General features: G+C 48.4%; 1 protein-coding gene across 3 annotated transcripts in view; it reads right to left on the bottom strand.

Moving 5' to 3' along the window:
- Positions 1 to 23,763, bottom strand: part of IL2RG (interleukin 2 receptor subunit gamma) — a 99,693-nt gene that overhangs the window by 58,808 nt on the left and 17,122 nt on the right. For all 3 annotated transcript variants that reach the window (XM_033946259.1, XM_033946258.1, XM_033946257.1), the window contains one exon: positions 836 to 926. In XM_033946259.1, coding sequence (XP_033802150.1) covers positions 836 to 926 — 91 coding nt within the window. The remainder of the gene's footprint in view (positions 1 to 835; positions 927 to 23,763) is intronic.

Below are 23,763 nucleotides of genomic sequence, written 5' to 3'. Positions count from 1 at the left end.
TTTTCGTATTATTAATGGTCTTATTTTTACGCCATTTTCTTTCAAGGGATCTAAGTTGCCTTTTAATTAGTGTAAGTTCTGGTGTATGCCAAGGGTTTTGGACTTTTTTATTAGATAGTGTTTTAGTGATGAGGGGGACTTCTTTGTCAAGAAGGGTGTGAATTGTGTCATTCCATGAGTTAAATTGATCTTCAAGAGGATCTGTCTCAAGGATTGAAGGCCTTGAGAGAAGGAAAGAAGCAACTGACGATGGGTCTAATTTTGTGTTATCTGGGTGGCAGGAACAGCAGGAAGGTCGTGGAGTAAGTGGTAGTTTTGGGGTATAGTTTTGGAGTGTGGGATATGTACCATTGTGGTAATAAGGGTAATTTTGGAGAGTCAGGTAGGTGGGATAGGTGGAGATCTTGGGGGTTAGTTGTTGGGATGTGGGGGTAGGTAGGGCTGTACAAAATAGATGTAGGAGATATGGGGTTTGGGGGGTAGTTGTTGAGGTGTGGGGTTTATTTTGTGGGATGAAGTAGTTTGAAAAGGAAGAATTTCCTAACTGCTATGGAGTAGCCCTCAGGAGTAAGTTTAGGGAGGAGAAAGGGCCAGGGAGAGCAGAATTGGTACTTGAGGCTCAGGACAGGGAGGTCCCTGGGAGCTCAGGGTGAGTGGAAGGCCTCTGGGGCACAAAATGCCAAATCCCAGCATCAGGATAAGGAGGGATGGAGCATCACTGAGCACAGACTGAAATGTCTAGAGACACAGGCAGAAGGGTGAAAATCATAAGATGGAGAGTGGAAACTTTGAAAGAGGCATGGGCTTGGTAACACTCTTCGAAGTCCCCTCTTACCGGTAATGGAGGGAATAGTTGTTGCCAGGGGATACCAGGCTCTTGAACATACACTCCATGTAATTGCCATTGTAGACTATGCACTCCGGCTCTGTAAGAGAAGGCAGGTGATGTTAATGACTGTTCCTACAAACCCTCCTCACACAGGTCAATGGGCCCTATGCTCATTATAGACCCCGCCTCGTATGAGGCAAACAGGATCAAACCCTGCATCCTCTGGGCTTCCCTGAATGTGATACGTACCTGTCTTGCACCAATGAACTAAATATTGTAGCCTCTCTGCTTCTCTGAAGGTGTATCTGTGGCTAGGGGACCTGAGAGAGAACAATGACTTCAGGGGCTTCAACACTTCCTTACTTCTGCTGGATATGCCTTCTGGTTATGGCTACCACCTTGTCACCTTCAAATCCTCAAACACTATCACCCCAAGGTCCCTCTCCTCTTACCTCCTAGCACTTGTGGTTCCCTTGGATTTCTACTCCCCACATGCATCTCTCTGCATTTATTTGCATTAAATTGTAATGGCTAAATAAACATGACCTATGAAATACTGGATATGGGACTAAAAGGAAGGGAAGAGAAAAGGACAGGCTTGACATGGACCAGGAAAGAGAAAAGAAAGGGAGATGCTGATAAGGATATTGGGGGAAGATAGAAAAAGAGGGGAGTTCATCAGAGGCTGGGGAAAGAGAGAAGGAGATGGAAAGCTGTACGTAGACTCAAAAAAAAGGAGATTGAGCACTAAATGGTGAGAAGGGAGGGAGGAGAAAATGGAGTGGACAGAGAAGCAGAAAAATAAAATGTAAGACAGCTGAAAGTGAAAGATCATTTCTGAGATGGATGCAGGGAAGAAAGCAAAATCAGGAGAGAACAAAAGTGGCAAATGAACAGGAGACCCTAGAAACAGAGTTGGGAGAAGATAGAAGAAAACAGAAACCAGCGACTGGGAGTGAGACAACTGCAAAAATAAAATGGCCAGGCAACACATACCAATATATTCAATAATTTTATTCTGCTACCTTTATATTTTGCTAAGTTTGGGAGGAAATGCCTCATTGCTTCGGTTTAGTGCATGCAAAGTGTGACTTGTCAGGTTTTAGTTTAATTTTCATCTGCACATTTCTGTTTCTAGTAATTGATTTTGCACTTGATGAGGGTTATATGTGTGTTCAGCATGGAGATCTGTAGTAGTCCAGCTTATTCTAGAGCCCACTGATGGTTCTGCTCTTCTGCAGTGTTGGTTCTGGCTCTGAATGACTTCACAGTACGCTTGGCAAAACAGATGAAACCCGAATTGGAAATATTTTTTATTCTTTCCAGCCCTTTGGAAGTTTTGGCTGTCCCTCTGACCACAGGCAAAATAACTAAGAAATGTAATAGATTTACTGATAAAGTTCAAAATATGCCAAATGAGACTGTGAGGTCCAGAGAAATATGGAAGAGTTCCAGCTTCTGTAGCACAAAAACACCGATACCACAAACCACAAGATGCCTCTCCTTGCACTCTCCCAATGCCCCAAATAATCTTCCCCCCCCCCCAAACATCTGCTCCTTCCCAACAACTAGCTTCTGTAGCTGCCTGTTCCACAAATTGCCCCACCAGCCCATACTCCCCTAAATACCCTATTATTCCACTATCTGCCCCAGCCCCTGCAACTGCCTCATCACCCTCAAGCATGCCCAAGCCCTACAATTACCTCCACAGTTGATCTATCACCCCTACTCCATTAACAGTCCCATCCATTAAAACTCTCTTTCTGCAATTCCCAAACTGACCCTGACTTCCAAAACTACTCCTGGCCCTTCACGACCTCCCACTTAGCACCACACAACACACAAGAGTTCCAAGACCAACGCTCTGCGGGCTTTCCTCATTTTTTTCTACAGTGAGTTGAACGGAGAAATGCCCAACAATGCATGGAAAGCAGAAATGGGACAAGGTCCTTCTATGGATGCAGAATATATATTTTCAGTTTATTCGATGATGGCTCAGTATTTGTATACTAGAGTTCTAGGCTACATCATTTAACTTTACAAGTTTTTCTGAGTATACAGTAACTAGCAATTGCAACATTTTCATTTTTTATGATATAATCTGCTAATATTCATTGCATTCTTTTTCATTGGGGCAACTCCTGCTCTCTGAGGAGGGCCTTTCTTTTGGATTCCTTGGATTGAGGGGTGGCCACCACTGGGAGGGGGAGGAGGGAGGTGGAAACACGACCAAAGGTTCATCTAAGGCAGCGGGCTCAAACTCAAACCCATTTTGGATTTGTAGGTACTTGGAGGGCCGCAGAAAATCTAGTTAATGTCTTATTAAAGAAGTGACAACTTTGCATGAGGTAAAACTCGTTATAGTTTATAAATCTTTCCTTAATTGCGTCTGATAATTCCAGCTATACACAGCTGAAAGCAGTGCAACATGCAGAAAGTGAAATTTAGACAGTTGTACTGCTTTCAGCTGTGTATAGTTGAAATGATCAGACGCAATTAAGGAAAGATTTATAAACTATAATGAGTTTTACCTCCTGCAAAATTGTGATTTAGATTCTAAAATATCAACTGCAAGAGCCAAGATTTTGGTGTAGTCCGCTAGGTTTTTTTTGTAGAGGGGAGAATCAATATCCGACTTGTACCTTAAGTGTCCAGTGGTTGCGTCCGCAACCGCCTTCAGCTCTTACCTCTTCCAACACCAGACACAACCGCCATCTTACATCAAGCAGTCACCGCCAGCATAGGTGCCGAATTTTGTGAGAGTTCACGAGATTACGTACACACGCACAAGCTGCACTGCCTCCAAGGGTTACCTTATGTTCTGGAACATTGCCCACCTCACTGCTGAAACCTCACTCAAGCACTTTCCTGCGTCTATACGCGATTGTCCTCTCCACGCTACCTCACAATCGCGTACAGATGTAGGAAAGCGCTTGTGTGAGGTTACAGCAGTGAGGCGGGCAATGTTCCAGAACAATGGTAATATACCAAGGGCCTCAAAACAGTACCTGGCAGGCCGCGAATTTGAGACGACTGATTTAGGGTAACAAATACTCTTAGTCTAGCTCGCCTCCCTCCCTTTTCACACCAGTGCTGCCCGATTCAGGAAAAAAAATTTTGATTCAATTCGATTTCAGCCTATTGAATTGATTTTTCGATTCGATTCGATTTTCCTGTCCAATTGGGTGTTTTTTTCCAAACATCCTGGTGGGTTTATTTTATAGCCTCTTCACCCCCTTTGCCCTCTCCTACACACACTGGTCCTGTGGTGTAAACAAAACAAATAAAAAATACTTTTCCTCTCTGTTAAATCCTAGCTCACGTTTGCGGTCTAACACCAGCTCTGACAGGATACACATTTCAAATCTGACATACTGTAATCACAAAACAGAAAATAAAATTATTTCTCCTACCTTTTGTTGTCTGGTCATTTTTCAAATCATATTGGTCCCATGTTGGTCTGATTGCTAGTTTACTGGTTGTCTTCTCATCAGGCTCTCCTTCTTTCTCCGTGCTAACCATCCATCTTCCATCTCTGTCCTCCCCTTCTGTTTCCCTTTCCTCCCCCAGAGGTCTGGCATCTTTCCCTTTGTTCATCTCCATTCCCCCGCAGCTGCAGCAATGGACCCCACCATCTCTCCTTTTCACAACTACCTTTCATCCAGCATCTCTCTTCTGTGTCCTTGTCCCTATTCTCTTCTCCAGTAGTGTCCCCCTTGTGTCCCTGTTTCTATGCTCCCTCCATGCCCAGCATCTTATCTCTCCCCATATCCAGCTTCTTCTTTCTCTCTTCCTTACCCCCTGTATCCCCTTTCCCAGGTACAGGCTTTCTCCTACTATCTCTCCTGCCATCTTGCACCCTGCTCACCTCTTTTGGAGCAGCATCTGTCCCTCTTGTACACTTCCCCTTCTGGTCTTGCATTTCTCTCTCCCTCTCTCCATTAGTCCAGCAGCTCTCCTCTGCTTTCTTCCCCCTCTTTTTGGTTTGGACTCTCTCTTCCCTTCAACTTCACCCCAGGTCTGGCATCTCCCCTCCCCTCTCTTACTCCTTCCTCCTCCTCCCTCTGCACAGGCCTGCTCCCCCGCAAAGGCCTGCCTCCCCGCTGCAAAGGCAGTCGTCCTCCTCCTCCCTCTTCACAAGCCTGCCTCCCTGCCACGAAGGCTTGATCGCTCCTGCAAAAGGCACTCTTCCTCCTCCTCCCTCTGCACTGGCCCCCCCCTGCTGCGAAGGCCTGCTCCCCCCGCAAGCCTTCATGTTCCCCCAGCTTTTCCGCTCATACCTTTAGCTAATACGGCAGCCTGCAGGGTTGCTGGTGCTATAGTGATCTCTGCAGCTGCCGTCGTCCTCAGCAGCATGTTCTTTCTGCCGTGATCCTGACCCTGACGTCAGAGGGGTGGGACCGTAGCAGAGAGAACATGCCGCTGAGGACGACGGCAACTGCAGGGATCGCTATAGCACCAGCGATCCTGCAGGCTGCCATATTAGCTTAAGGTAAGAGCGGGGAAGCTGGGGGAACATGCAGGTCTTTCCAACTGACCCTCCCCCCTCAAGCAGGAGCGGCAGCGGATGGCCAGCAAGAGGTAGCGCTGCCGCTCTAGCTTTAGGAAAACACGGGGAAGGGTCAGTCATCGAATCGGGAGGCTGATTTTTTTTTTAATCGATTCGAATAGATTCACTTTATTCGAATCAGTGAATTGATTCGAATCGTGTATCGGGCAGCACTATTTGACACCATATATAAATATATATATATATATATATAAAATCGGATGTATCTGTATGTGTGTATGTATGTTCCACCATAACTCTAAAACGCATGGAGAGATTTCAACCAAACTACCGGGATACAAACTATATCGCAGAGACAGAGTGGCTCAAAAAGGTAGGGGCATTGCCATATACGTCAAAGAGGGAATTGAATCTACAACAGACGGATAAGTTAGTCTCTATGGGTCAAAATTCCGGGAACAAATGGACTGGAAACGAAGATCGGCATCTACTACCGACCCCCAGGGCAGTCCGAAGAAATTGATGGAGAAATGACAGACAAGATTAAACACAACTGCAAGGGAGGCAATGCAGTTATCATGGGTGACTTCAACTATCCGGGGATAGACAGGAACCTAGGCACCTCTGGCTGTGCTAGGTAGACCAAGTTCCTGGATGCTGTAGGCGATTGCTTCCTGGAACAACTTGTCAAGGAATATATGAGAGGAAATGAAATTCTGGACTTAATTCTAAATGGACTGCGAGGACCGACACAAGGTGTAGAAGTAGAAGGGACACTGGGAAACGGTGATCTCATTATGATCTGCTTCGACGTGGACGCAGGGGCAAAATATCAATCCAGAACGATAGCCACGGCAGTGAACTTCCGAAAAGGGAATTACGAAGGGATGAGACTCATGGTGGGGAAGAAGAGCAAGCATCTTTATAAATGATCTGGACATTGGCACAACGAGTGAGGTGATTATATTTGCAGATGATACGAAGTTATTCAGAGTAGTGAAGATACAGGAGGAGTGTGAAGATCTGCAACGTGACATAATCAAACTCGAGAAATGGGCAGCGACATGGCAAATGAGGTTCAATGTGGATAAGTATAAAGTGATGCATGTCGGTAACAAAAATCTCATGCATGAATACAGGATGTCCGGGGTGGTACTTAGAGAGACCTCCCAAGAAAGAGACTTGGGAGTTCTGATCGACAAGTCGATGAAGCCGTCCGCGCACTGCATGGCGGTGGCAAAAAGGGCAAACAGAATGCTAGGAATGATTAAGAAGGAAATCACGAACAGATCGGAGAAAGTTATCATGCCGCTGTACCGGACCATGGTGCACCCTCACCTGGAGTACTGTGTCCAGTACTGGTCTCCGTACATGAAGAAGGACACGGTACTACTTGAAAGGATCCAGTGAAGAGCGACTAAAATGGTTAAAGGGCTGGAGGAGTTGCCGTACAGTGAGAGATTGGAGAAACTGGGCCTCTTCTCCCTTGAAAAGAGGAGACTGAGAGGGGACATGATCGAAACAATCAAAATACTCAAAGGAATAGACTTAGATAAAGAGAGGTTGTTCACCCTCTCCAAGTTAGGGAGAACGAGAGGGCACTCTCAAAAGTTAAAAGATTCCGTACAAACATAAGGGAATTCTTCTTCACCCAGAGAGTGGTAGAAAACTGGAACACTCTTCCGGAGTCTGTTATAGGAGAAAACACCCTCCAGGGATTCAAGACAAAGTTGGACAAGTTCCTGCTAAACTGGAACATATGTAGGTGAGGCTGGACTCATTTAGAGCACTGGTCTTTGACCAAAGGGCCGCTGCGTGAACAGACTGGTGGGCACGATTGACCACTGGTCTGACCCAGCAGTGGCAATTCTTATGTTCTTGGTATACATATGACTTACTATCTGGGAAAAAATACTGTGGGGGTGGGAAGGGGGTGACATGTAAAATTAATTAAAAAAACATACATTAGAAACATAGAAACATAGAAAGATGACGGCAGAAAAGGGCTATAGCCCATCAAGTCTGAGTGCTAATGGCCTAGTTCCTTATCTCGACCCTCGTAAGGATCCCACGTGGATGTCCCATTTATTCTTAAAGTCAAGCACGCTGGTGGCCTTGATCACCTGCACTGGAAGCTTGTTCCAGTGATCTACAACCCTTTCTGTGAAGAAATACTTCCTGGTGTCACCATTAGATTTCCCTCCTCTGAGTTTGAGCAGGTGTCCCCTTGTGATTGAGGGTCCTTTGAGAAAGAAGATGTCGTCTTCCCCTTCGACACGTCCTGTGATGTATTTAAATGTCTCAATCATGTCCCCCCTTTCCCTGCGTTCCTCTAGAATGTAGAGCTGCAATTTGTTTAGTCTTTCTTCATACGTCTAACCCAGTGTCTAACTCAGTGTTCTTCAACCTTTTTACACCTATGGACTGGTGGAAATAAAATAATTATTTTGTGGACCGGCAAACTACTAGGACTGAAATCTAAAAATCCCGTTTCCGCCCTGTCTCTGCAAGCTCAGTCCCTGCAAATCATCTGATCCCATCTGCACAAGCCTGTAATGTATTTTATTAAAATATAAAAAGAAACAATATTCTGTACAACTGTCATTTTATAAATACAAATAATACAGAGCAAGGATCAACAAAACCCCTGTCTCCCCTCCCCTTCACATATATCCCCTCTACTATCAAGAAAACTGAATAAGCCAAATTATTACAGAATGCTACACAGAAATATCATGCTAACAGAATACCGCAGTCACTCATGACAGGAATAGTGTTAGGGGAGTGCAATTAGGGCACCTGCCCCCTGGTCAGAGAGAGCCCTAAGCCATCTGGAAGCTAAAGAAGTACTGCCTGTGCTTTGCAGTCCCCAGTTATGTCTAACACCAGCTGTAGCAGGATATATATTTCAAATCTGATATATTCTAATCACAAAATAGAAATAAAATTATTTTTTTCTACCTTTTGTCATCTCTGTTTTTTGTTTTCATCTTCTTTTCACTCTCTTCCTTCCAGTGTCTGCCCGCTCTGTCTCTTCTATCCAGCATCTGTCCCTTCCATCCACTGTCTGCCCTCTCCCCCTTCCACATAGTATCTGTCTTCTTTCTATGCCCCTCTCTCCTTATTACATGATTCATTCCAGCTTCACTGCTCTCTTCATTTTTATCTCTCCTACACCAGATGTAGCACCATCGTCCTTCTCTGCTTATTTCTCTGCTGACCCCTCCCCATCATCAATCTCTCTACTTTCTCATGCCTGTCTCTCCCCTTCCCCTCCTCTAATCTCCTTGCCAGCTGTTTCCTTCCTTTTTTCCTTCTCCCTTCCCTCCTCCTCCTGTCCAGCAGTAACTCTCTTCCCTTCCCTTTCCTTTCCCTCCTCCCCTCCCAGCAGCATCTCTCCTTCTCCTTCCCTCCAGGTCCAGTAGCAGATGTCCCTTTTTTTCCCCTTGCTCAGCAGCTTCCCAGCCTCCAACAGTGGCTTTCTCCCCTCCCAGTAGTTCTCCTTACTTGCCAGTGCAGCGATTCACTAAGGCAGCCTCAGGTCCTTTGTGGGTCGCGCCGGCTCTGAGGAAAGAGAAAGTTGCATCATCAGAGGCGGCCGTTACTCAGCAAAAGCCCCAAGGCTGCCTTAGTGAATTGTTGCGCTGGTAAGTAAGGAGAGCTGCTGGGAGGGGAGAAAGCCACCATTGGAGGCTCCCCATGATCTTGCCGGCCTGCGCGGACCAGCTGTAAATTACATCTCGTTGATCTTGCTGACCCTGCGCAGACCAGCAGGAAATTGAAGTTCATCAATCTTTCTGGCCCTGTGTGGACCAGCAGAAATTTCCTGCGGACCAGCACCGGTCCACAGACCGGTGGTTGAAGAACAGTGGTCTGTCCCATAGTTTTCGGCCTCTTTGAAATGAATACTGACACTCCCGATGCCGTTTAAGTCCAAGTTCAGCCCCATGCAGAGGGCCATTATTGCTGCTATAAATGAAGATGTCCACAAAATGAACAATCAAATACTTCCCGTTTAACCAGGCGTCATCAGTGAATACAAGTCTATTGATATCGGAAGATTGGGAAAAATAAATATCCAGGCAACGCTAGTACCCAAATAAATACCTCCCTCCTGGTGCCTCACCTAAAGTTTTGAACCCACCCCCCACCTCCTGAAAGCCTTACTGCTATGCAGGGCTGGATTAACGGATAGGCCCAGTAGGTACGTGCCTAGGGCCCTAAGTTGAAAGGGGAGCCCGCTGAAGAAACAGACTACTTAAGTTTGGGTTTTTTTTCAAACGGCAATGCAGCCCCCCCTGGGAAAGATTGGCAATGCCAGGCCCCAACCCTGGGATAGATCAGCAATGCTGGGCCCCACCCCTGGAAAAGATCGGCAACACCAGGCCCCTCCCCCTGGCATCGGTGGCAACCTTCTGTTGCAAGTAGAGTTGCGCGGGGACAGAAATCCCACCCGTCCCCACAAAAATCCCACCAGTCCCCATGAGGAATCCCTCCCGTCCCTGTGAGGAATTCCTCCTTCCCCACCCGTTCCTGCGAGGAATCCCCTCCATCCACACCCATCCCCGTGAGGAATCCCCTCCGTCCCCGCCCGTCCCTATAAACTTCAGAAATAGTTATTTCATTTAATTATGCTACTGAATTGTAGAAACCCATTTACAAATAAGCAAAGAGACTTTATTAATTTGGAAATATTAATTGGGAAGAATACATACTTTGTAAACGGGTTTCTACCAGAGCCTCTAATGTAAATATAAAATATAAATACTCAACTGATGAGAACCCTCAAGCTGTCAGCTGAGGACTTCCTTTGCAGTTGGCTGGGGGTCCCTTTTGCCAAGCTTGGCAGGCAGCAGTAGTGTCCCTGAGTCACAGATGCTGGCACCTCAGTGGCTCATGGATGCTGCCAGTGACTGCTGTGCTTGGTGGAGGGGAGTTCTGGCCATCTCTAGAGGAGGTCCTCTGCTGGCGGTGCTTGGGGATCCCCACCAGCCACAGCAAGGGTCAGCAAGTACTTCAACACTGTAGAAGTAAAATCAGAAATGCATTTCCTTTTCTTTTGAACACAGTACAAAGACATCAGCTATATACATTTCCCAAAGCTAACATATTGTAGTCAATAAATTCCGTTTTTTACCTTTGTTGTCTGGAGACTTATTTTTCCATAAAGTTGGTCCAGACTTCATTCCCCCCCCCCAACTTTTTCTTTCTTTCACCCTGCCCCTTTCTTTCTCTCTCCCTGCCCCCATTTCTTTCTTTTGCCCTGTTCTCCCCCAAGCCACCGTCATTGGGGAACAGGCTGCCACTGCCAGGGAACTGCTGCCGCAATCAGGGAATAGGCCGCCGCCAAGTTCTGAGTTCTCCCTGCTTCCCTTCTCCGTAAAGAGGATGCTGAAGCGCCAGGCCGACCAACCTTCCCATCTCCACCCCAGACCCCACCCCCATAATAGTACTAATTGTAACACCATTTTTTCCATCCATTTTTCATATATACACACATACAATATAATCGTATTAACAACACATAATGGTTAACTACAAAATAAAAATACAGAAAGCACACTGTATGCTTTTCAACATTCATTTCTACCAGAAAACAGATAGCCCCATGCAAATGCAGGACCCTAAGATGCAAGACTCTTCAAGCAGTACAACCCCCAGAGAAAACTAAACAAATGCATTTCTTCCTGAACAGACAGAAGATGCAAAATCAATAAATAAAAGCATTTCCTCTACCGTTGTTGTCTCTCTCCCTCCATGTGTCTTGCTTTCTGGCCTGCCCCCCAGTGTTAGCTTCAGGCTGGTCCATGGTGCGATCAACGCAGGGTCTTCGGGCTGGTTCCCTGAGTGCTGCATTGCACAAAGCTGTGGGAAGCGGCTCCTCACGCGCGTCCCACACCTCATCTGGAAGCCTTCCCTCTGATTTTGCAACATCAGAGAGAAGGCTTCCGGGTCAGGCGCAGGCCGTGGGTAGAAGCCTTTTCCCATGGCTTTGTGCACTGCAGCACTCAGGGAGCCAGCCCAAAGATGCCGCATTGATCGCACCAAAGACCGGCGGCTATTGAACAATCTCTTGGGCCTGATGGAGGTGCCGGCCCTATAGACTGGCAGAAAATTTCTGCGGACTGGTGGTTGAAGCTCAGCCTTGAGCCGCACTCAAATGGATAAAGAGCCGCATTCGGTTCGCGAGCCGTGGTTTGCTGACCACTGATGTAGAGTAAATGGCAATCTCTTATGCATTAAGATGGCAACACCCCTTTGCCTCCTACTGAAGATAGAAGAGTAGATTTCCCCCACCCTAACCCTCAGCAGCCTGGCATGCTCGATCTGAGAAAGGTGGGTCTCTTACAAATATGCTATATCAGTACCCAGCTTCCTGAGATGAGTCAATATCCGTGAACGCTTAATGGGAGACTTGACTCCATCCACATTAAGCGTAGTCACTTTCAAATCAGCCATAACCACAGACTATCTGGATGCCCAGCTAAACTCTGCCGCAGATTGAGTATGTGCTACCAACCACAATGTCCCCGGTACCTCATCCCACTCCCACACCACCCTCCCCACACACCCCACAAACATACACAGGCATACCCCCCCACACCAGACATACCATACCCATACCCCCACCCACCCACCCTCCCCCCTCCCCCAGCATACAATCCCATATGCACTTCCCCAGCCCACCCAGAGAGGACCTCCTCCCCAGCCGAAAAAACAACACATTTCTGAACACAACTGCAAAACCAAACTGGAGAGCCCAGCAAGACCCCAATCAAATTGGGCCACAGGCAGAGAGCTGATAGCCAAAGCAGATTGGAGTTCTCACAGAGTGAAGGCCCCCCGGCCCCCTGCAGAGTCCTCCAGCCAACAGCATACAGTCCAGGCAAATGCAGGTGCACAGGGGTCAGGACGGTAGGAGCCCAAGCAGGCCACAGCAAACATGGGGCTCAGGCAGGAACAGGGATGCCAAAGATCAAACCCTAAGGCCAAAACCCTGTGCCCAGCGAGGTGTCCCCGGCAAGGTCCATGCCATTCCCCACAGGAAAGACAGAAGTCATCCATCAGGCCGCATAGGGTCTTGCAAAAGCAGTAAATTGGGCAGGAAGCCGCTCCATAACTGCCCTGGCTTCCTTCACCTTAGAAACATAGAAACATAGAAATAGATGGCAGATAAGGGCCACGGCCCATCTAGTCTGCCCACCCCAATGACCCTCCCCTACTTTTCTCTGTGAATAGATCCCACGTGTCTATCCCACTTGGCCTTAAAATCAGGCACGCTGCTGGCCACAATAACCTGAAGTGGAAGACTATTCCAGCGATCAACCACCCTTTCAGTGAAAAAGAATTTCCTGGTGGCCCCGTGCAGTTTCCCGCCCCTGATTTTCCACGGATGCCCCCTTGTTGCCGCGGGACCCTTGAAAAAGAAGATATCTTCTTCCACCTCGATGCGGCCCATGAGATACTTGAATGTCTCGATCATGTCACCCCTCTCTCTGCATTCCTCGAGTGAGTACAGCTGCAACTTATCCAGCCGTTCCTCGTTCTCCCGATCCTTGAGTCCCGAGACCATCCGGGTGGCCATTCTCTGGACCAACTCCAGTCTCAGCACATCCTTACGGTAATGCAGCTTCCAGAATTGCACACAGTATTCCAGGTGGCAAGGGTAATCGCCCTGCCATCCTGCCACACACGCAGCTTCGCCGGGAACATCAGTGCGAATTGGAGGCCTCGGTTGTGAAGATCGTGCAGAACGGTGACATAAGTTTGCAGCCACTTGCACGGAGTAATTGTTAAACAACAGCACTTTAGAGTCTTCATAGTCCAAAGCCCCTGTTTTTTGGAAAGCTCGCTGACATCGTGGAAGACTTCTGGTCGTCTGTGTGCTGCAGCAGGGCAGGTAGGGAAAAGAAGATGAGCCTCGTGGCTCGAGTGCATCGGAACCCCGCAGGATCCCCGCGACCTGGGCAGGAAAAATAAGGAACATGAATATAAAATGTTAGATGTGACATTGGGCAAGAGCAAGAGCGAACAAGAAAGGGACCTGGGAGTACTGATAAACAGGACCCTGAAGCCATCGGCTCAATGCGCAGCGGCAGCAAAGAAAGCAAACAGGATGTTGGGCATGATAAAGAAGGGAATCACAAGTAGATCGGCGGACGTCATAATGCCGCTTTATAGAGCAATGGTCAGACTACACTTGGAGTACTGTGTCCAACACTAGTCTCCCTACCTAGAGAAAGATATAGCCCTGCTGGAGAGGGTGCAGAGGCGAGTCAAGAAGCTAGTAAAGGGTATGGAGAATTTGAGCTACAAAGAACACCTCGAAAAACTGGGCTTGTTCTCCCTGGGGAAGAGAAGACTGCGAGGGGATATGATAGAGACTTTTAAAATAATAAAAGGATTCGACAAAATAGAGCAAGAAACACTGTTATTCACGTTGTCAAAAGTAACTCGGACAAGAGATCATGGACTGAAATTGAGGGGCAACAGGCCCAGGACAAATGTCAGGAAGTTCTGTTTCACACAACGAGTGGTGGACGCTTGGAATGCTCTCCCGGAGGAGGTTGTGACGGAGACCACCATTCTGGGATTCAAGGGTAAGTTGGATGCACTTGACAAAATTCTAGATGAAGAAAATCTACGTGATCCACATCAACACGGATTCACCAGGGGAAGGTCCTGCCAATCTAATCTGATTGACTTCTTTGATTGGGTGACCAGTCATCTGGATGCCGGTGAGTCCCTTGACGTGATATACTTGGACTTCAGCAAAGCTTTTGATAGCGTTCCACACCGCAGGCTGTTGAACAAACTAAAATCGATGGGATTAGGGGATACATTCACAACATGGGTAAGGGATTGGCTAGATGGTAGGCTTCAAAGGGTGATGGTAAACGGTACCCTCTCCAAAACGTCAGCAGTGATGAGTGGAGTACCTCAGGGCTCCGTCTTAGGGCCGATTCTATTCAATTTATTCATAGGAGATTTGACCCAAGGACTTAGAGGAAAAGTATCACTGTTTGCCGACGATGCCAAACTATGCAACATAGTTGGCAAAAGCAGTGTGCCTGACTTTATGACGCAGGACCTAAGACAGCTTGAACAGTGGTCATCAACTTGGCAGCTGGGCTTCAATGCTAAAAAATGTAAAGTAATGCACCTAGGCAAAAAAAAATCCACACAGAACTTACACACTAAATGGTGAAACCTTGTCCAGGACCACGGTGGAACGTGATTTAGGAGTGATCATTAGCGATGATATGAAGGCTGCCAATCAAGTAGAGAAGGCATCATCCAAGGCAAGACAAATGATGGGCTGTATCCGTAGGGGTTTTGTCAGCAGAAAACCTGAAGTCATAATGCCGCTGTACAGATCCATGGTGAGACCTCATCTAGAGTATTGTGTTCAATTCTGGAGACCACACTACCGAAAAGATGTATTGAGAATTGAGTCGGTTCAGCGAATGGCTACCAGGATGGTTTTGGGGCTCAGGGAACTCGCGTATGAAGAAAGGTTAAAAAAACTGCGGATGTACTCACTGGAGGAGCGAAGAGAGAGAGGGGACATGATTGAGACCTTTAAGTATATTACTGGGCGTATAGAGGTGAAAGATGATATCTTCAGTCTTACAGGGCCCTCAGTAACCAGAGGACACTCGCTGAAAATCAGGGGAGGGAAATTTCAGGGTGATGCGAGGAAATACTTCTTCACTGAAAGGGTGGTAGATCATTGGAACGAGCTGCCTCAGAGGGTGATTGAGGCCAGCAGCGTGTTAGATTTCAAGAGAAAATGGGATATTCATGTGGGATCTCTAGGAGAGTAAGAATCAGGGAGTGGGTCATTGGTATGGGCAGACTCGATGGGCTATAGCCCTTTTCTGCCGTCAATTTCTATGTTTCTATGTTTATATGCTTCTTGCAAATCACATTGAGGGATACGGGAAAACAGGGTCTTCATCAGGGAACACTTAGCTTAGCCTCCGCATGTGCGGGTCACCGGACTGGATGGCCTAAGGTCTGATTCAGTGAAGGCACTTCTTATGTTCTTATGACCCTAGCAGGCGTCCCCATGGGATCCCCGCAAACCTAGGAGATGTCCCCACGGGATCCCCGTGACCCAAAGGGGGAACCCGCGGATCCTGCGGGACTCCTGTCATCCCCATTCCCATGCAGCTCTCTAGTTGCAAGCGGTGCTCAGCCCAAAGCTTCCCCTCTGACGTACCTTTCTGTTTCCGCCTGGCCGGTTCGCGTCGGAGAGGAAGCTTTGGCTGAGCACTGCTTGCAACAGAAGGGTTGCCGATCTTGGTCAATGCTGGCAGGCTGCGGGACCCGTCTTCATTTGGATTCCTCCTCCCCACTCCCCACACACACATAGACACACATACATCAGAAAAAAGGTGAGTGAATACTCTGGCCATCTTCAGGACGGAATGACATTGGATGGCTGTTAGGACAGATGCATGCACGGAGATGAGTGTGTGAGGCGTGTGAGTTGGGAACTGGATGAGGACTGTAACGGATTGTTTGACTGGTGAGGAAGCAAGTATGTGGGTTAAAATTATCAAAATACAGAATTGAACTCGGATTGGGGGTAAGTTGAGTACTGATCATATTTTTTATCAGATGATACCTTTTGTTATCTTTGTATTGTACCCTATTGAGCACGCTTGTTTTGTTTACTGATTGTACGGCCTGCGTTTCAATTCACAATAGAGATAATTACAAAAAAAAGAAAGAAAGAAGGTGAGTACTACTGTACTGGTGACTGACCTGCATGTAGGTGAGGGGGGAGAGAGATGGTGGTGGTGCCAGGAGAGCTGGTTGGGCCTTGGTCTGGGCTGGCACTGAGAGTAGTAGCAAAGCCAAGTAAGTGGGGCCGGGACCTGATTGGTGTTTGAACCATGTGCAGGACACCTATAGTTTCTGGGGGGCTACCATTAGTTTCTTAGCAGACTTCACCAGTCTAAGGTTGAGAGAAGGGGGCAGGGCAGATGATGGAAGTGGGGAGAAGAGAGAGAGAAGGGGCAGATGATAGAAATGGGGAGAACTTGTGCCATCAGCGTCAGGCACATATGGGAAAGCAGCAGTGAGGAGGTGAGGGGCCCTCACCTCCTCACCACTGCTGCTGCTTTCCCACATGCTGGATGGGGGGAAGAAGATACTTAGTGAGATAGTGGAAGGGTAAAAGAAAGTGGTGGCAAGCTGTGAGTAGATATGGTGAAAACAAGGAAACTGAGGACTGAATAGTAAGAAAGAATTTAATTTAGAAGGAGGCAGAAAATAGAGAAGGAAGACCAGAGAAGAAAAGGAAAGGGAAGAGAGAAGAGAGAGATGCCAAAGAATGGGGAAGGAGACAGAGCTATCAGATCTGAGTGGAGGAAATGAGAAGAGAGAGAGATGCTAAAAACCACAGGGGGGAGGGAAGTAGAGATGGAAGGCGAAAGATGCCAGACCATGAGGGGAACAGAGGGGAGATGATGGATGCCAGACCAAAGGAGGGGGTGTGTGCAGGAGGAGAGATGGCAGGGGAGACAGTTTCTGGAAGGGGCGGACAGTGGATGAAAGGAAGAGAATGACAAGAAGATGAGGAAAGCAGAAACCACATGACAAAGGTAGAAAAAAAATTCTATTTTTTTATTTTATTGCTTTAGGATAAAGTTTTAAACGGTATATAAATTTTTAAAATAAGTAAATAGTATTGTAGCTGTTTTGATAAATGGTTAGCAATAGAAATGGTGATCCTTTTATTGGACTAATTTTAATACAGTCAAACCTCGGTTTGCGAGTAACGCAGTTTGTGAGTGTTTTGCAAGACGAGCAAAACATTTTCGCAAATTATGACTCGCAAACTGTGCCCCCCCCCCGCTCGAACCGGCATTGCACCCCCACCCGCCTTCGAACGCCTCCCCGAGAACTGGCATCACACCCCCGTGCTGGAAGCGGCATCCCCCGCCCGTCCAAACAAGCCCCTTACCCCATTGGCACCGGCACGTAGCATCAACCCACAGGACGTGCCGGTGCCAGTGAAGGAAGATCCTGCCTCTTTCCTGGGCAGGGCCTTGAGCATCTGCGCATGCTCAAGGCCTTATGGCTCTCGTTCTCTCCATTTGATGACCGCAGTGATGTATTAGGCACATAGTCCTGCAGCGCAGTCTGTAGTATGGATTGTTGTTACTATCTGAGTTTCTGCTGGGTACTTGTGGCCTTGATTGGCCACTGAGAAAACAGGATGCAGGGCTAAAGGGACCATCGGTCTGACCTAGTATGGCTCTTCTTATGTTCTTATGAGACGATACAAGGGTTGGATCAAGCTGTCCTGAAACTCAGACGCACGCTGGCAACCTGTTATAAATAATAATGCATGAACCAACTCCGCTACTTTTAATTGAGAGCACTATCATCATGGAAGAAAAAGCCTCAGGTTCTATTGCGGGCAGAGCAGAATGCTCAAACCTCCACCTCCCACATCATTGGCAAAAAACGGTTCTTTTAAATTCACACCCCTTTTATACGTCACCGTAGAGCATGTTCTTTAAAAGGGGGAGCGTCTGAATCAGGGGCCAATGTCTATGTAGAATCCCATTCAATTGTTCAATCCTGTTCAATTGATATGATCATAAATCATATCAATTGAACAGGATTCTACATAGACATTGGCCCCTACATACTCTACGGGTGGCGACAGGAAAAGGAACGCAAACGGGATAGTACGCCTTAGAACGCCAGACGGAAATTATGTGGAAACAGATTCCGATAAAGCCAAACTACTGAATGATTACTTCTGCTCAGTCTTTACCTGCGAGGCACCAGGACACGGGCCACGGCTGGAAACAAAGCAAAGTATGGAAGACCCATTTCAGAAACTCGAGTTCACACCTGCTGATGTTTACAATGAACTGTCAAGACTTAAGGTGAACAAAGCCATGGGACCAGACAATTTGCACCCAAGAGTGCTCAGAGAGCTAAGCGATGTTCTGGCGAAACCGTTAGCAGTACTCTTCAATCTCTCCCTAAGTACGGGGAGAGTCCCCCTGGACTGGAAAACAGCCAACGTCATTCCTCTGCACAAAAAAGGTTCCAGAGCAGAGGCTGCAAATTACAGACCAGTAAGTCTCACATCAGTAGTATGTAAACTCATGGAAACTTTACTTAAAGGTAAACTAGACACGATTTTGGACGAGGGGAACCTAAGGGATCCCTGTCAACATGGATTCACTAGGGGTAGGTCATGCCAATCCAATCTGATCAGCTTCTTTGATTGGGTGACGGGAAAGTTAGACTCGGGAGAGTCTCTGGACATAGTGTACTTGGATTTCAGTAAAGCTTTTGACAGTGTCCCACACCGCAGACTATTGCACAAGATGAAGTCGATGGGGTTAGGTGAGAAACTAACTGCATGGGTCAACGATTGGCTGAGTGGAAGACTTCAGAGGGTGGTGGTCAACGGCACCCTCTCTGAGACATCGGAAATGACTAGCGGAGTGCCGCAGGGCTCGGTCCTGGGACCATCCCTTTTCAACATATTCATAAGTGACTTGACCCGAGGGCTTCAGGGTAAAGTAGCACTGTTCGCCGACGACGCCAAACTGTGTAATATAGTAAGTGAAAGCATTCTCAAGGATAATATGACGCAGGATCTGATCACGTTGGAAAACTGGTCCTCGACGTGGCAGCTGGGCTTCAACTAAGAAATGTAAGGTCATGCATCTTTTTTTTTTTTGTTTGAAATAGTTTTTATTAAACAGAAAAGCACTGCACAGCCAAGAAAAAACATTGCATTACAGATAGGATTGGGAGTGTACAAAACAGCGAATCAAGTCATACAGGGGAGCCCCCCCCCATAAAGGAGGGGGAAAGTCAACCCCCCCAGGCCCCGAAGAGGGCAAGACAAACAAAAGCCACCCCAACTCAGTCCGCATAAGCAAGAGGCATATGGTACACACAGGCCGAGCAGTACAAGTCAACGTTTTACAATTAACAGAATCCCCAAATTAAGTACATAAAAAGAAACCCCAATAGTCATCCAGCTCATACACACCATACACCAATCACACCCCAGCCGCACCCATCCACACAATCACATACCATCGACCATCCAATCCAGCAAAGTAACCAGATATATACCCCCCCCCACCCCCCCAGTTCAGTGAAAATGAGTGTGGGCAAGACATGCACAGTCACTCACAAAGAGCCAACTTCCAACATAGTGGCATCCCATAGAGAACGGTACAGGCGCCGGGACGCTGAAAGCGGCTCTGGATGAACGCGGAGTTCCCAGCGAGCCACCTCGAGTAAGGAACGCTTCCAAACCAGCACCTCAGGGGCATTGACATCCATCCAGAGACGGAGCACTCCACGTTTAGCCACCAAAAGAGCGGTGTATAGAAAACGCCAGTGCTCCGAGCTAAGGCCCTGGTCAAGCACCTCTCCCTCACACCCCAGTAGAATAAGTAAGTAGGACCACTGAAAAGGCAGCTGCACAACCCGAGCCAGAAATTCCAATACCCCATTCCAGTAAGTTTCCAGCTGCGGACATTCCAATAACATGTGTACAAGGGTGCCACGCATACGCTGACATTTAACACATAGATCAGATTCCCAGAGGCCCGCCCTCCTGCCCCGCACCCTAGTAAAGTATGTGCGGTGTAATATTTTGAATTGTATTTCCTGCAGGGAAACATTCCGTGCCCCCCGAGGGATGCTGGAAAAACATGCAACCAACATCTCAACCCCGACCGGCTCCCCGAGCTCCTCAGCCCATTGAGAAGCCAAGCCAAGGAGCCGAGGATCCGGTCGTTCCTCCCGGGCCATCCCATACCAAGTAGAAAGAGAGTTCAGAGAGGTAGGAAGAGAGAGAAAAATGTGATCAACCTTCAGGAAATCATGGCCAGTAGGGGCGCCTTTTCTATAGGCCTCATAAAAATGCCGTAACTGCAAATAAGCAAAGAAAGGCATATCAGGGAGAGACCAGTGACGGCGGAGGTCAGCAAGGGGAGGGAATGTCCCCGCCTCAGATGTCAATGCCGCAACATGCCCCAAGCAGAAGCATGCGCCAAAACTAGCCTCCAGGCCGCGTGCTGCACCGACACCCGGTGAGAACTCAGGGTTGCCCCTCACAAATTGAAAAGCCCAGTTGTCCCGCGATCCCCCCCCAATTCGGCGCCGCCACCAGAGCAGCGCACGTCTCAGCGGATCTAGCCAAAGGGAATTACAACCCGTCCTGGAGCGTCGCCATCTAGGGATATCAAGACAAGCCAGTGCACAGTACGGGGCCACCCAAGAATCAAACAATCTCGGGGGGGCAAATCGGGACCCCCGCGTGTATAGTTTATGCACCCATCGCATCAGGGCTGCGACATTGTATAGCCGGATGTCCGGGAGCGCTAAACCACCCCGAGCTCTGCTCTGCGTAAGTCTCCAAAACCCCACACGGGCCCTCCGATTCCGCCATACAAAGGAGCCAACAAAGGACCTGTAGGCCCTCTCCTCAGTCGCTTGCAGCCACAAAGGGATCATCTGTAGAGGGTAAAGGATCTTAGGCAACAGAACCATTTTAACTAAGGCAATACGACCAAAGAGCGACAGGGGGAGGTCGCCCCATCGATGGCAAGCATCCCGAAGCTGGGCAAGACGATTCACAATGTTGCTTCGATAGACCACAGCCCAATCAGCGCTGAGAAAGATCCCAAGATATTTAAGCTCTCCCACCGCCCACCTAAAAGGGAAAGAGGGCAAAGCTCGCGATGCGCAAGGCAAAGTAACCGGGAGCGCCTCGGACTTACTGAAATTAATGCATAGTCCGGAGAAGGCCCCAAAAGAATCAATGAAAGAAGTAATGCAAGGGATAGAAGTCCGGGCATTGCCGACAAAGAGTAACATATCATCCGCAAACATGGTAATCTTGCACACCTCCGCCCCCACTCAGATGCCCGCCACCCCGGTGGCATCTCGTATCTTAGCCGCCAGCGGTTCAAGCGAAAGTATAAACAACAGCGGCGACAAGGGGCACCCCTGCCGGGTCCCTCTCCGTAAAGGAAAAGGAGCCGTGCGCTGGCGGTTAATAAGGAGCTGAGCGGTAGGAGCTGTATACAAACGGACCACCCATTCGAGAAAGGATCCTGTAATGCCAAAGCGGCGCAGGACCCAGAAAAGGTAAGGCCAAACAACCTTATCGAAGGCTTTTTCGGCGTCTAAACTAGCCAGCAAGTCGTCTCCCGATCGTTCCTTGCCCTCTCTCAAAGCCACCAGAGCCTTAAGAATGTTGGCTGAGGAGAAACGACCAGGCACAAAACCCACCTGGTTAGGGTGTACAAGCATAGGGACAACCTGCGCTAGGCGCTTAGCTAAGATGGCCGTAAGGAGTTTCATATCCTGGTTAAGCAAGGATATGGGTCTATATGAACCCACCAAGGTGGGATCCTTGCCCGGTTTAGGGAGCACTACGACATGGGCATGGTTCTGCTCCGGGAGAATTCTATCCGAGGCCTGCATATCACCAAACATGGCGCATAAAGCAGGGCCCACATGATGTTGTAAAATCTTATAGAACTCGGGCCCCATACCGTCCGGTCCGGCAGCCTTAGCAAGTTTCAGACGGCCAATAGCTACGGAGATCTCTTGACAAGTAATAGGAGCATTGAGCAGGTCGCGGTGCGTCTCCGAGGCAGTCGGAAGATCCAGGCTTCTAAAGAAAAGATCACAAACCTCGGTATCGTACGCACCCGCGCTATATAAATCGCTATAAAAACGTACAAATTGAGTCTGGATAGCCGTCTCTGTCCGATGTGACACATTCGAAGAGTCCCGAATATGGGAAATACACGCAGCGCGACGGTGTGGACGAACCAGGTTGGCCAGGAGCTTCCCCGCCCGGTTACCCCACCTATAAAGTTGAAACTTGTACACGTCAAGATGAGTCAAAGCCCGCGCAGAAAGGATGGCGTCAATTTGTTTGCGCAGTCGGAGATAAGATTGTCGAGCTGCCTCGGAGCTGTGCCGTAGATGATATAACCGACATTCCCTCATCTGTTTTGCCAGCGACGTAAGTTCAGCATCCCGGAGCTTACGCTTACGAATAGAGTAGGCTATTATGCAGCCTCGGAGGTAGGCCTTCGCCGCTTCCCAGAATATCGTGTCCGAGACCTCAGTCCCTTCATTTGTCTGCTTATACTTAGACCATTCCTCGATGAGGTAGGTGTGAAATTCCTCGTCAAGGTACAGGGAGGGATTAAAACACCAAACACGATCACCCTGAGAGCCACTTCCCCACTGAAAAGTCAATTGCACAGCAGCGTGATCACTAAAAGGGACGTCCAATATGTGGGTGCGCACCACCCGTCCGATGGTACGAGAGGGAAGTAAGAAATAGTCCAGACGAGAATGACAGTGGTGAACCCCTGAGAAAAAGGTAAAATCCACCTCCCCAGGGTGGTACACCCTCCACACATCCTGGAGGTCCAGTTCTCCCATCAGGAAATTCACCCCCCGGCGCTCATTGTCCGCCGCCACTGGTCTCGGAGGCTTACAATCTATAGAAGGGTCGCTGGTGATATTGAAGTCCCCTCCCACCAGAAGTTCGTAAGTCGGTAATGCTATCAAGTGGGCCACTAGAGTAGAGAAGAAAGAGGGAGTGTAGACATTTGGAGCGTAAACATTACAGAGTACCACAGGCCTGCCATTCAAAGTCCCCACCCAGATGATAAAGCGGCCCTGAGGGTCCCGGATAGCTCTGTGTGTGACCGCTACCACCGCCTTATGTATGAGGATAGCCACCCCCCTCTGTCTAGATGAGTAAGAGGACGCCACTACTTCCCCCACCCAATCACGCTGCAACTTCTGATGTTCGCATGCCGTGAGGTGAGTCTCTTGTAGAAAAGCCACAGAGACCTTTTCCTTCTTCAAGAACGACAGAACCTTCGTGCGCTTTACCGGCGAGTTGATGCCTGCCACATTCAGCGTAAGACACACCAAGTCAGCCATAGCCGTGGGAAGAACCCAGCACCAATGCACCGTCCCAACGAAGCAGCCCAAATTCCCCGAGGGTCTCCCAGCTAAACCCCCAAGTACAAGCGATGAAGCCCCCTACCCCCCACCGAACTAGGGAATCACCCCCCCCACAACCAAACCCCGTCTCCCTGCCCCGTATCCACAGCACACAAACATACACACCCAAGCGCACCCCACACAAACAGTCCCCAACTCACCATACATACCAAGCCCCTTCCAGTCTTCCTCCCGCCACTCCCACCCCCACCCATCCAACATCCCGACCATCCCCCCCAAACTAAAAACATATTTCTGAAAGCCCCCCCAACCCCCTCACGCAAAAAAACCCATAGAACCTCGAAAATCCACCCCACCCCCAGTAACAAAACCACCCCCCACAAACATGTCCAAGGGCGACAAGGAAGCCAAACAAAAC

This window comes from Geotrypetes seraphini, chromosome 5, assembly GCF_902459505.1.
Source record: "Geotrypetes seraphini chromosome 5, aGeoSer1.1, whole genome shotgun sequence".
Lineage (NCBI taxonomy): Eukaryota > Metazoa > Chordata > Amphibia > Gymnophiona > Dermophiidae > Geotrypetes > Geotrypetes seraphini.
Note: the sequence above shows the minus strand (reverse complement) of the source record. Positions and strands in the feature narration are given on the sequence as shown.